Below are 13,903 nucleotides of genomic sequence, written 5' to 3' on the forward strand. Positions count from 1 at the left end.
TCCTCCTCATTTCTACTTCTTGATTCCTTTAAGTCTCAGGTAAAATCCCACTTTGTATTAGAAACCAGACCTGATACCCCTTAATGCAAATATCTTTATTATCTCCAATTTAGTCTCTCTCTCTATATATATATATATCTTTTTTGTACATAGTTGTTTATGTGTTTACACTCCCATTATACTGTGAACTCCTTGAGAAAAGAAACTTTTTCCTTTGAAGTGGGGAGATTAGGGCCCTAATAAATGAATGGTTTACATAGAGATAAGCTGGAGGCAGAAAGAGGCTAATGGAATTAGTCTGAACAATAGGGTTGGTAGTTGTAGAGGGAGTGGAGAGGAGGAGTTACTTATAAGAAATTTTGTAGTGTTAGATACAATAGGACTTGACATCAGATGAGATCATTGGTGAGTGAGAGAAAGAGAAAAATCAAAGATGACTTAGGTTGTGAACCTGAGTAAATGGTGGCTTCATCAAGAGAAGTATCAGGGGGCAGGTGGGTAGCTCGGTAGCTTGGTTGATCTAGAGCCGGGAGGTTCAAATCTGGCTCAGAAACTTCCTAGCTGTGTGACCCTGGGCAAGTCACTTAACCCCCATTTCCTAGTCCTTAGTGCTCTTCTGCCTTGGAACCAGTACACAGTGTTGACTCTAAGGCAGAAGGTAAGGGTTTAAAAAAAAAAAAAAGAAGTAGCAAAAGGTAAGAGGAAGTACAGGATTTTTTGTGTTGCTTTTTGAGGGAAAGATGAATTCAGTTTTAGACATGGTGAGTCTAAGATACTAGTAGACTATCTAGGCAGAGATACTCATTAATCAGGCAGTTGGAAACATAGGACTGGTATAGTGATAGTATGTTGGGGATGGAAATCAAGACTTAGATAATTGAAGATATGGGAATGAAGAGATAGGGTATTTAGATGGCACAGTGAGTAAGAACACTGGACTTAGGAAGACTTGAGTTCAAATTCTGCCTCAAGACATTTATTAGCACTAACCATGGGCAGTCTCATTTAATCTTTTTTTTTTTTTTTTTTTTTTGTAAATAACCCCTTGCCTTCCGTCTTAGAGTCAATACTCTATGTATTGGCTCCAAGGTAGAAGAGTGGTAATGGTAGGCAATGGGGGTCAAGTGCCCAGGGTCACACAGCTGGGAAGTGTCTGAGGTCAGATTTGACCTAGAACCTCCTGGCTCTCAATCCACTGAGCTACCCAGTTGCCCCCATTTAATCTCTTTTAACTTTGGGTTCCTCACCTGTTAATTGTATTTCCCCACCTGTAAACTGGGAGTAATAGCTTACTTCCCAGTGGCCTTTTAAAGATTAAATGCTATAACAGGTAGAGTGCTTGTAAAGCCTTAAAAAGTGTTATATAAAGGCTTGCTATTATGAATGAATTAATTAATCAAGGCCTTGGAAAGAAAGGAGGACAAGAATTCAACATTGGGAAACACCGTTTTTTTTAAAGGTGTAAAGATCTAGGGGAAGATTAACCAGCAAGGGTGTCTAAGAAATAAAATAAATATAAAAGGATAGTTTTAAAAGTATTATAGATTTATTGGTAGCCATTAGAAAAATGAAACCATGTGCCATGCTCATTAAGTCAGTTTAAAAGACATGCGTCTTTGCCTCCTCTCCCATGGTGGATCAGCCGTTAAGCCAGCAAAGAGAAAGAGCAAGTCCTGCCCCTTAGTTTTATCCTTAAGTCTATGTCATCACATAAGATAGGAAGCCAGTGGGCTCATGGGAAATGTAGTTAAAAGGACCCCAAAATTCCATGGGAAGCCAGTGAGCTCATGGGAAATTAGTTGAGACCCCAAAATTTCAATAACACATCCCCCCCTGATGATCATTGGGTGCCTAATCTCCCCAAATGATCACTTTACATAATCATCTTGTACCCCACCAGGTCTTCTAACTATAATAGTTAGAGATAAGAGGGAATTGGAAGAGGGAGAAAGCAAAAACCAATGTTCTGCTAGGCGTATTGACAAAGAACCAATTCGGGGGCAGTCATCTTTTGCATAAGAGTGTACATTCAAAACAAAATGCATTCAACCCCCCATAGTTCAACCAACTGCACCTCAAAGTTCATTCTGGATCTTCTTGATGCAGTGTAGGTTCTTCAGGCATCTTCATGGTGCCTTCTCCAAACAGGTTCTTTGTCTGGATTCTGGGGAGGTGGCAAATTTCTTATCCTGAAATTACTCTCAAAAGATTTTAAATTTTACATTATAGATTATAATATATACATTCCCTTCTGAGGAGAATCAATAACACATCACCCCCCTGAAGAGGGTAAAGGCCAACACCCAGCTCAGCTAAAGATACATGGCTGAGTTATGGGATTGTATGAATCAACTATCAAAAGAAATCCCTATAATAAAACAAAAAAATCCAAAGGAAAAAAGAAAAACAAATTTGTGGATGAAATATAAAATGTCAAAGTCTTATGTGCAAAAATATAAGTAAAGGAAAAAAAAAACTTATAGCAGGTCCTTGAATCAAGGTCCAACTAAAGTGATTTAAGCAATTGTGCACTTACCTATTTAGTAGCCATGACTACAGAAAGTTGCCACACTTATAAGAAAAAGAAAAGAACCAAATCTTTGTGAGAAAGAGAAGTGTCTTTCCCTGGTCTGATTTGCCTTTGCTCTCAGGGATAGGGAGAGCCAGAATGATAGCCAACCTTTGGTACTTAACTAGGATGAAGCTCAGGGAACTCTGGCCTCTAACATATGTCAGAACAACCACAACCCCGAGCCTCCAAAACTAGGTTCAGGTCCTTCAGTATTGGCTTTAGAAAGTTCCATCAATCCTACCAGGATTGGTATGGTCTTTTTGACCTTGTGCTCCTAGGCACTGTGCAGTTTTTCCATCAATCCCATTGGGACTGATTGGTCTCCTTGACCTTGTGGCTCTTGTTCCCTTCTCCTGGAATCAGACAGAATCATTAATAACATTTATCAATAATTGGCAGGTTATTATAGTCTAAGGCTTTTTGGGTATGCATTTATTGTGTAGCAGTTATATATTTATATTAAACTTATATTACTGTAAAATAAAAATGGATTAATATCGACAATATGAACTTTAAGTGCAAGAAATGAGAAAAAGGAAAAAGTCAATTATTCTATTAAAAAAGAAAAAGGAAAGCAACAATAAAAATAAAAATATATGGAAAAATACAATGTGAGTACAAAATGGGAGAAAAAAAGAAACTCAAATACCATATTGTAAATATAAGGAAAAAATAATAAAAGAATGTTTTAAAAATCAAAAATATATAGCTTAGAATCAGTGAAAGGTTTCTCACCCCAAAATGAGATCCATTTCCTTGTAAGCTTTGCCATGAACTCCTGTGAGTGCAAATGGCTTTTACAAAATAGCAGATTTATAATGCAATTCAATTAAAGTACCAAAATTCCCCAAAATTATAATAACACATTCACTGACAATAGCAAACAAACTATCATATAGGATGCATATGATTCATATATAACCCCTTGCTGTGTGATATTTTAAAGTGTATACTTGTCACAGTTGGCAAAATATGTAATCAGAGAAAAGAAAAGAACCATGAGAGTATATATACTAGATAACAGGAGAGGAAAGGACATAAAGATGGAGGGGTACGATTTTTGGTAACAGATGTCCCTAGAGATCAGGAAGAACAAGGGAGACCATTTAACTTAATGCTGGGGAGTTGTTAGTGATCTTGGAAAAAAGCTATTTTCATTTGAATTGTGGGACTGAAGCTAAATTGCAAGGAATTGAAGAATAGATACTGAGGAAACAGAGGCAACAGGTAGAGGTAAATATAATTGAAAAACATGATGGTTCAATTTTAAAATTAAATTCTTATTTTTTATTTATTAATAAAGAAAAATAGTGACATCAAACCGAATAATACTATGACCACATTTGTCCATATATGCCATATTTAATCTTAATTTTCCCTTTAATCTTAATATATCCTGAATCTTACCCCTTCTTTTTCCCTTTTCTTCAGAGGAGGAATAATGTTTCTCATTTTTTCTGGATTTATTTTTAGTCTATGTAAAATCTGAGTTGAGTTGTCTTTTTTGTGTTATTTTTATGGACATTATTGAAGTAATTTAAAATCTGCTTTATTTTTTCTGCATTAGTTCACACAAGTTACTCTGTTTCTTTGAATTCCTCATATTTATTGTTACTTAGAACATAATATTTCAGCTTGTGGTGGGGAAGGGGGGAAGGAGATAGCATGAATCATGTAACTTTCGAAAAACCTATGTGTAAATTTGTTATTGGAATTAAATAAAGATAAAATTTTTAGGAAAACCCCCCCATAATATTTCATTACATTTACATACCATAGTTTGTTCAGCTGTTCCCACAGTCATTGAATATTCACCTTGTTTCTAGCTTTTCATACCTGTCAAAAAATGTAGTTCAGACAGTTTTGAAGGAAACTTGCTTATCCTTCAGAAAGAGGAAATAATATAATTTGCCCATAATAGTTGTGCAATAAATGCCTGATTGAAATTTCCTTAATTTAATTTATGATAGGATCATTCCTATGTATTTTATTCAAAAGAACTTACTTGCCAACTCTTAATTATAGAGAAGAAATATGAATTGATTGATATTTTCCTGACTCAGAGACACCAAAGTTTCATTAATTCACATTTGCCTCTGTGTATCTATTTACCTCATATATTTGTATGCAAAGAGGAACATTTTTCATATATGTATATATGTTTTTATATACATTGACACGTGTGTATATATATATGCTTTACATAGATGTGTAAATGTGTGTACATACACATATAAAAAATGGTAAAGCCAATTTAAATTTATTTATTTATTTGTTTGTTTTTTTAAGCTCTTACCTTCCGACTTGGAGTCAATACTGTTTATTGGCTCCAAGGCAGAAGAGTGGTAAGGGTAGGCAATGGGGGTCAAGTGACTTGCCCAGGGTCACACAGCTGAGAAGTGTCTGAGGTCAGATTTGAACCTAGGACCTCCCGTCTCTAGGCCTGACTTTCATTCCACTGAGCTACCCAGCTGCCCTCTTAAATTTATTTTAATAAAATTGTGAAGAAGCGATGTTAGATTGCTCCTATGCCTGGAATTCTCATTTTCTCCTTATTTCCACCTCTTAGTTTTTTAGATTTCTTTCATTCTCATCTCAGATCTTGTGTTCTTTAGGAGTCCTTTCCAGCTACTCCTGCCTTCTGCCCCTTCTCTTATGGTAGTTCTTCCCCTCTTGAAGTCACTGGCTTATCTCCTGCTTATATCAAGTTAAGGCCACATTGTTTCTCCCACTAGAATGTGAGTTCCTTGAGGATAGAAACCGTTTTTACCTTTTTTTTTGTATCTCAAGGGCTTAGCACATAGTAAACACTTAAATTTAAGTTCTCTGAGTGATTATTTTCAAGTCATTTACTTTTAAAATAATATTGCTTAAAAACTTGATTTTAAATCTTTGTATAAAATCACACCCATTAAAAGATTAAACATTCTCATTGGCTTTTTTTCTCGATGTTTCTCTTTTATTCAGGACAAAAACAAGCTTATGGATGCTCTGAAACATGCTTCTAACATGCTTGGTGAACTTCGAACATCTATGTTGTCACCAAAGAGCTACTATGAACTTTGTATCTTTTGAAACCTTGTTGGATAAATATTTAAGACTATAATTCCTTTTTAAAAGACCACCTTTTATTAACTGTTACATTTCAGCTACATTTCCAGTGTCTTTATCCATGAGGATATGCTTAATGGAGAACAGAACAACTTGGTCTTATGGTAACTGTTTTTATTCTTATAATCCTCTTGAGAGTAGGTTAATGCTACATCTCAAATGTTTTAGGCTTGTTATAAAGGGGACTGAGGAATGTTAAATAATGTTGGGTAACAATCCAACAAGGTTGTTTCCCATCTCTCTTTCCTCTTACTCTTAAACTCTGAAATTTTGATCTGTGTTTAATTGAGACTTAATTATTTTTCAACTTGCCTGATTATGTCTGTCAGCAATATCTACATATTATTTTTTACTACTTTGCTTCATTTTAGCTGGTAGGCCAAATATCTTTAGTGAATATCTAACTTGCCTTTGAGGAAGACCTAATAAAATTTAAAGTATCTTGATTTTGCTGTGTTCTTTAGTTACTAATATGGAACATTATACTGAATACTTCATCCTTCAAAGTTGAATGATAACAAAATTACTACAAATTAGTGCTTAGATTGGACTAACTTTCTTTGTAGTCCTTAATCAAGTTGAAAGATATGGCTATTTCTGATGAACTGCACTACTTGGAGGTCTACTTGACAGATGAATTTGCCAAAGGAAGGAAAGTAGCAGATCTCTATGAACTTGTACAGTATGCTGGAAATATTATCCCAAGACTGTAAGTAAAAAGAAACCAAAGAAGTTTAACTGTTATAAATGACATCATCCCTGTTTTCCTTTTCACTCCACCCCACTGAGGCCAATAACATTTCACTGAAACGTTTCCTTTTTAACATAAAGCCAATCTTAAAATTATTGATTTATTTCTTATTTCTTCCAGTACCTAAATAGCATCATTGACCATATTTACTACCCAAGTTCAATTTTTTTTTAGTTTTAAGTTTTCAGAGTCTTTAAACTTGCATTTCATTTTATCTGAAGATTATAAGTAACTTAAACAGTAATGTTTATTAAGAGGTTAATATCTAAGATTTTGCTTGTTTCTTTGATTAAAAACATGACTTATGCTTTCTTCATTTATCATTTTCTGAAGGTTGAACGTCCTATTTCCCATCTTAACTAGATAGTCTCTCTGTCTAAGGTTTACATTTTTTTACAGAGTTGCTTTTTAGGTCGTCATTTAAATTTGGCCCTTTTAAGCTAGTTTATTTCTACAGTTTGTTTCTAAGGACATAAAAAAATCTCCAATATCAAATGATACATTAAATATACTTCATTTTCATGTTATTCTAGGACAATTAGACAATTTTTTAAATGGTAATCTCTTCCTTCAAAAAAATTGTTTTGTTGGTGCATTATACTTTTGTTGTTACAACTTAGTATTAGCTTCCTCATTATAGTGTAATATGTTGGATTTTGAGTCCCCAATACTACCAACATTTTGTGACCCTGGGCAAATCACTTCATCTTTCTAGATCTGTTTTCTCATCTGTAAAGTGAGGAAGTTGCATTAGATGGCCTCTGAGGTCTCAGCCCTAAGTCTATGATCCTGTGACTCCCCAAATGCACCCCAGTTCTGGACTTCACTCTTTTTGTTGTATGTACCATTAAACTTAGAGTCACCCATGTTAAAAACTTAAGAGTCTTCTTTGACACCTCTCTTCATCAACCTCCCCCTAATTTTGTTGATTCTGCATTCACATCTCTTACATTTTTCTCCTCCTCTCCATATTGCTACTCTTCTAGTGCATGCCTTGATCATCTGTTACTTGGACTATTTCAGTACCCTCTTAATTGAGTTTTCTGTTCACATTCTACATTTCACCCCCAATAATTAATTCTCTATGTAGCTGCTAAATTCACATTTGCTATACAGTTTGACCATGCCATTCCTCTGCTTAAGAATCTTTAGTAACTCTTGTTTTTAGGGTAAAGTACAAAACTAGCCTAGCATTTGAAGCCCACTTGAATCCAGCTGCTATCTTCCTACCTTTACAGACTTATTTCATAATGTTCCCTTGCGTGCCTTTTGTTCCACCTAAACCAACCTACTAGATATACTCCATTTTTTTCTTCATGATTTTTTCATAGGCTGTCCCTCACATCTGGAATTATACCCCGCTTCACCTGAAGGAATCTTTCTTAATCCTCTGAGTAGTCAGTTTTTTCTTCTCACCTAAAGCAGCTTATATTTATCTATCTTTGTACATATGGTGTCCTCCTAGTATATTGTAAATACATTGAAAGCAAGGACTATAATCTTTGGATCACCAGTGCCTTAGACCTAGTAGCTGGTACTTTATTAAGTTTATTAATGTTTGTTAAAAATATTTGAATTTAAATTTGAAAAAATATGAAGAAATCATTTAGATCATTGTGGCTTTGGCTTGGTGGTTCATTTTTTCCCACCTAAAACCTTTACAGATTGTGTTTTCTTTTAAGTCAGGTAGTATGTTGTAGTAAAGAATATTTAGCTCCTATAAGTTAGACTTTTGAGACTTGAGGCTTTAAATGATTTAATGATTATTAAATGATTTAATTGCATTTCTTCTTTCTAGACCTGCCTGTTATATTTTTTTTCTGGTTGATACATTCAGTTATTTTAGTGGAAAGATTTATATTTCAAGATTTTCATTTTTAATCAAATTTATTCTCATTTCTCCTAGCTATCTACTTATCACAGTGGGAGTTGTTTATGTCAAGTCATTTCCTCAGTCCAGAAAAGACATTTTAAAAGATTTGGTAGAGATGTGCCGTGGTGTACAGCATCCCTTAAGAGGTCTATTTCTTCGAAATTATCTTCTTCAGTGTACCAGAAACATTTTGCCAGATGAAGGAGAGCCAACAGAGTAAGAGATCTGTTTGAATCATGTGCATAGTTATTTTTAATGTTTACTTTTTTGTTTTCAAGTAGGTATTCCTGTAACATTCCTTACTCTCTGTTATTTTGTATGATTGTTAAATAAATGGCACAATTACCTTAGAAAGAAAATAGCTTTAATCATCAGCATCGTTATACATAGATAAGAGCCATAATTATCAGAAGGTAGAATATTTCAGGGTAGAATTTCTTTCTAACCAGTTGGATTTGGGCCTCAGACCTTGAAAGCATTGCCAGTTTCTCTACTTAGAGAACTGTAGTTCTAACTGAGATAGTTGAATTATACATATATTTACATTATGGCTCCCACATGATAAGTGTTTGAGAATAGACTGCATCAGTGAAAGAGTTTTCTCACTTCCATTCCATTCCAGATAGATTCTCACTAAAAGCCAAAGCTATGAAACTTAGGTTAACTACTTTTTTTGTGAATATCAATTGATTAATTTTGGAGCAAAAAATAAGATTTGAGCAATTTGTCCTATATTTTACATTTAATTCTGTAGTATTTTAACCATTTCGTCAGCTTGTGAAGCTATACTATGAACTGATACCTAATATGTACAAAGCACTGTAATATGAAATATTACAAAGTATAGGAAATTATCCTATCTTCAAAGATCTTAAAGCCTAGCTCTGGGCAAACAAAACATATTAAACCTGGTATGTGATGGGCATTAATTTTCTTAAATTTGCTAGCTTAAAGCAATATCTATCAGCATGAACCACTTTGGAGAAGGGGAAGTGAAGGGGACATAGAAATAAATCACCTTTTGAATTCCTGCACTACCAGTATATTACCTCTGCTTTTTCATCCCCTTGAAATGCAACAGAGGCAAATTGAAACCAGTTTTTATAATTACTGGCCAGAGTTTGCATATAAGCCCACTTTTAGACACCATTCAAAAACAAATACTCAAATGTTGGTTTTATTTCAGTGAAGAAACAACTGGAGACATCAGTGATTCTATGGATTTTGTACTTCTAAACTTTGCGGAAATGAACAAGCTCTGGGTGCGAATGCAACATCAAGGACACAGCCGGGATAGAGAGAAACGAGAACGGGAAAGACAGGAACTTAGAATTCTAGTGGGAACAAATTTGGTCCGCCTCAGTCAGTTGGAAGGTGTAAATGTGGAACGATACAAACAGGTTATTTGTTTTTGTTGTTTACTAACTTTCTAATTATTTCATATGAAATGTGTAAAATTTCATTTTTTCATAGAAGTATTTATATTTATTATAATAAAATTGATTTTTAAATGATTTAGGTTTATTAGAAAGAAACAGCATTTTCTTAACAATTCTAAGTGGTTTTAGTTTGTATTAATAATAACTACTCACATTTATTTAGTATTTTTGCAGAGTACTTTCACAACAATTCTATGGGTTGCTATATAAGTTTCACATCATTTTATGTCTTTAAAAACTTAATCTAGATATGAAGCGTTGGTAAAATATTTTTTTTTTGTTTAGCCAGTTCTTTTATGTAATATTTGGGGAGTGAGTTGGGACTTCAAAGTTCTAAAGATATTTAAAAAATAAGTAGTCTGTTTCCCTTATTTTGTATATTAGATTGTTTTGACTGGCATCTTGGAACAAGTTGTGAATTGTAGGGATGCACTGGCTCAAGAATATCTCATGGAGTGTATCATTCAGGTAACGTTAATCTTCTATCTTGTTTTCTTAACTAGATTTTTTAAAAATTCTATTTTAGAGAGGTTCCATTTTATCTTCTTTCATTTTCATTGGTATTATAGGAGTCTTGGTAAAATATGAAATATGTTTCTTTCCATAAAAAGTCTCTCTTTCTCCCTAAACTCAGAATTTGAATTAATATTTTATTTTTTTAGTAGCAGGTATAGTGGAAATTAATGATTAACCTGCATGTCTGTATGTTTTGTTAGTTTCTTATTTAAATGTTTAAAAAGTGAATTTTGGTTAGTGTGGTCTCTTTCCATCTCGTGAAATCAAAGATTTAGAGCTAAAAAGAGATCTTGTAGGTCATCTAGTCTAATACTTCATTTTATAGATGAGGGAACTAAGGTCTAGGACATTAATAGGCTTGGCCAAGGTCACACAGTAAGTAGTAGAATAGAGATTTTAGTCCAGGTCTTATGATTCCAAATTTCTGTTATGCTCTCTCAGTGCTTATGTTTAATGGATATTCAAAAATACTTTTATTATTATTATTTTTTTTAAATGAATAATTCTTACCTTCCTTCTTAGAATCAGTACTGCTACTGGTTCTAAAGCAGAAGAGTGGTAAGGGCTAGGCAATGGGTGTTCAGTGACTTGTCCAGCGTCACATAGCTAGGAAGTGTCCCAGGTCAGATTTGGACCTAGGACTTCCCATCTCTAGGCCTGGCTCTCAACCCACTGAGCCACCCAGCTACCCCATCAAAAATACTTTTTAAATATGAATCTCTTAGATAGATTATTAGGATCTAGTTGTATAATATATAAATTGTGTATTTGTAAGATAAATTGCTGCTTTTGAATTATATAGATAGGTAAAGTAAAAGGATTCTACAAAATTGTATAAAAAATCCATTATAATTTATGGCACTTAATAATTGCTATTACTTTTTAGGTCTTTCCTGATGAATTTCATCTACAGACCCTGAACCCTTTTCTTCGAGCCTGTGCTGAGTTACACCAAAATGTAAATGTGAAAAACATAATCATTGCTTTAATTGATAGGTGAGTAGGACAAAGATTTGGTCAAATATTTGCTGAATTTTGGGATAAGGACTTCTTACCTTTGGAATAAAGAATTGATAAACTTCTAAACCTGATTAATTTATTCCTGTTTTTCCCCTTTATTATACAGATTATTCCCATTTTTCTTTAGTTAGATAACAAATAATTTATTAAATATTTAATGCCTACCATGTGCTTAATTTAATCATGAACAAATTATAGCTCCTCATTATAGGAAATTATAGGAAATGAAGAATATGTCATAGTGAGTAGTAATATAGCCTTGGAGTCAGGAAGATCCAGCTTCAAATCTACCCTCAACTACTTTACTAGGAACTTTGGATACTAGTCAAATCACTTAACTTCAGGAAACTGCCCAGGACTTACCTACTAAATCCTCATTAGTGAAAAGAGTTCTCACACTTGGAATTCCACTATGTGTACATATTCTTGTTTCCATTTTATTTTTTTTTATTAAATTTCTAAAAGTTGTAATAACACAAGAGATTTTGAGGCTTTACTTAGACTCTTTTTTACTTAGTATGGCAGGAGGGCCCTGTTAAAGAGTAGGGTGACTAAATGAAATGTATCAGGAAGCTGTTCAACCTACAAATATAAGTGATGAATCTTCGTAAGTTTTAGACTGAGCTGTAATAATCTAGCAGGAAAAAAAGGGTTGGTAGGTGAAAAAAAAATCATCAAACATATTAGAAAATTTATGTAGTACATAGTGCATTTCCTCTAAACATTTAAATGAGTGCTATGGATCCATAAGGATTACTAAAGATTCTTTTTTTTTTTTTCTAGATTAGCCTTATTTGCTCACCGTGAAGATGGACCTGGAATCCCAGCAGATATTAAACTTTTTGACATATTTTCACAGCAAGTAGCTACTGTAATACAGGTATGTGCAACATTTCCTCTTAAGTTATCAAAACTTCTGCTGATCTTTTTTTTTTTTTATAAAAACTACATTAAGTTATATTTTTCTGTAATTTACAGTCCAGGCAAGACATGCCTTCAGAAGATGTGGTGTCTTTACAAGTGTCTCTCATTAACCTTGCCATGAAGTGCTATCCAGATCGTGTGGATTATGTTGATAAAGTTTTAGAAACAACAGTGGAAATATTTAATAAGCTAAATCTAGAACAGTAAGTAGAAATTTTTACTAGGGATTTTACAAAAGTCTACCTTTTCCTAGTATAGCTTCCTCTATTCCATTGCTTTTAGAAGACTTGGGTTATACTCTAAACATTTCTAAGACTGACAGACTTGGTGATTGGAAAAGGGGAACAAAAGCTGAGAGTATAAATCATCAAACTGAATTCTTATTTATATTTATATATTATGTTGTATTTTTCACATATTGGTCATTATCTTTGTTATTAATTTTTTTCTGGCTTGTGCTTTAGTATTGAAAAATTCTATATCATATATGCAATTCTCTTATGAATGCCCAATATGTATGATTGATTGGTTGCCACCAAGCTATTCTAGATTAATGTCAGTATTTTGTGGTGAATTATCTGACCCAGTGAATTCTTTTCCTCTTTTCCTCTTCTCTCCTGTTTCCTTCATTTCCTTCTTTTCTCCCTTTAGTTTGCCTGTAAGAATTTAGTTAATTTTATGTGAAGCAGTCTTTCGCAAATATTTATGCCAGCACATAAATTAGCTCTGCTAAACTTCAATGAAAGGACATGGACATGGATTACAAAGAATAAGGAGTGAGTGGATTGCAATCTGTCTATTTAAAGAACTTCCCACAGCCATGAGATCACAGATCTTTTGAAGTGATAAAGTAGCTAAACAGAAAATAGCAAAAAATGCTGAAGAGACATTATAGTATAGTGTGTTGGAGGGCTTCTTATAGCTCTTTTCACATTCTGTAGGTCTCAGTTCAACACTTGAGCCCTTCATTTGTTATATTCATTCTTATTCTGTGTTGAGCCCAATGCTCCTAACCATATAATTCCCTGATATCTTTCACCTAATTTCTTTTATGCACATTCTTGTTGGCCATATGCTGTAATCTTTGTACTGATAATCTCTTCTCTCACATCTCTCCATTGCCACAGTTTTCATTTGGGAGGAGATTGGGTTGTTCAGTGATGTGTAATCAGATTGCATTAACCAGGAGAATACTAGGGTTAAAAAGTTGATCTTTTGTGTCAGTGTTTACCTTGGTACTACTCAAAGTACCTGTCATTTTTCCCAGTGAAATTCAGCTTGTTTTTTTCTTCCAATTTAATTCCAGATTCAAATCCTTGTCCACCTGATGAGTTTATTCAGTGGACTATTAATTCAGCACATGTAACTGGATTTTAGACAATTTTTATCCATTTTTTTCTGTATAAATGGTTAGGCTAATCTCTTTGGAGTAATCACAGATATTGTTGAGAAGGTCTTGGAGTATGCTGGAACTTGATACAATCAACACAGTGTAATCTGCAAATTGGAGTATATTGAGGATCTCATCATCTATAGCAGTGATGGGCAAACTTTTTCAAGAGGGGGCCAAAGGAAAGGAAATGTCAGTCTGTTTCTAAGGCAACTCTTTTGAAGTTTTATTGTATTGTATCCTACTCATTGTATTTGTCAGATTAGGATTAATGTCATGTGGCCAGATAGAACATTTCAGGGGGCTG

At 33.8% G+C, this 13,903-nt stretch overlaps 1 protein-coding gene across 1 annotated transcript in view; it reads left to right on the forward strand.

The window, feature by feature from the left end:
• Positions 1-13,903, forward strand: part of VPS35 (VPS35 retromer complex component) — a 38,943-nt gene that overhangs the window by 8,435 nt on the left and 16,605 nt on the right. The window contains exons 4-11 of the mRNA XM_044659730.1: positions 5,540-5,636; positions 6,269-6,392; positions 8,341-8,523; positions 9,494-9,707; positions 10,131-10,214; positions 11,149-11,258; positions 12,066-12,162; positions 12,261-12,409. Of these exons, the coding sequence (XP_044515665.1) occupies positions 5,540-5,636; positions 6,269-6,392; positions 8,341-8,523; positions 9,494-9,707; positions 10,131-10,214; positions 11,149-11,258; positions 12,066-12,162; positions 12,261-12,409 (1,058 nt within the window). The remainder of the gene's footprint in view (positions 1-5,539; positions 5,637-6,268; positions 6,393-8,340; positions 8,524-9,493; positions 9,708-10,130; positions 10,215-11,148; positions 11,259-12,065; positions 12,163-12,260; positions 12,410-13,903) is intronic.

Source organism: Gracilinanus agilis, chromosome 2, assembly GCF_016433145.1.
Source record: "Gracilinanus agilis isolate LMUSP501 chromosome 2, AgileGrace, whole genome shotgun sequence".
Lineage (NCBI taxonomy): Eukaryota > Metazoa > Chordata > Mammalia > Didelphimorphia > Didelphidae > Gracilinanus > Gracilinanus agilis.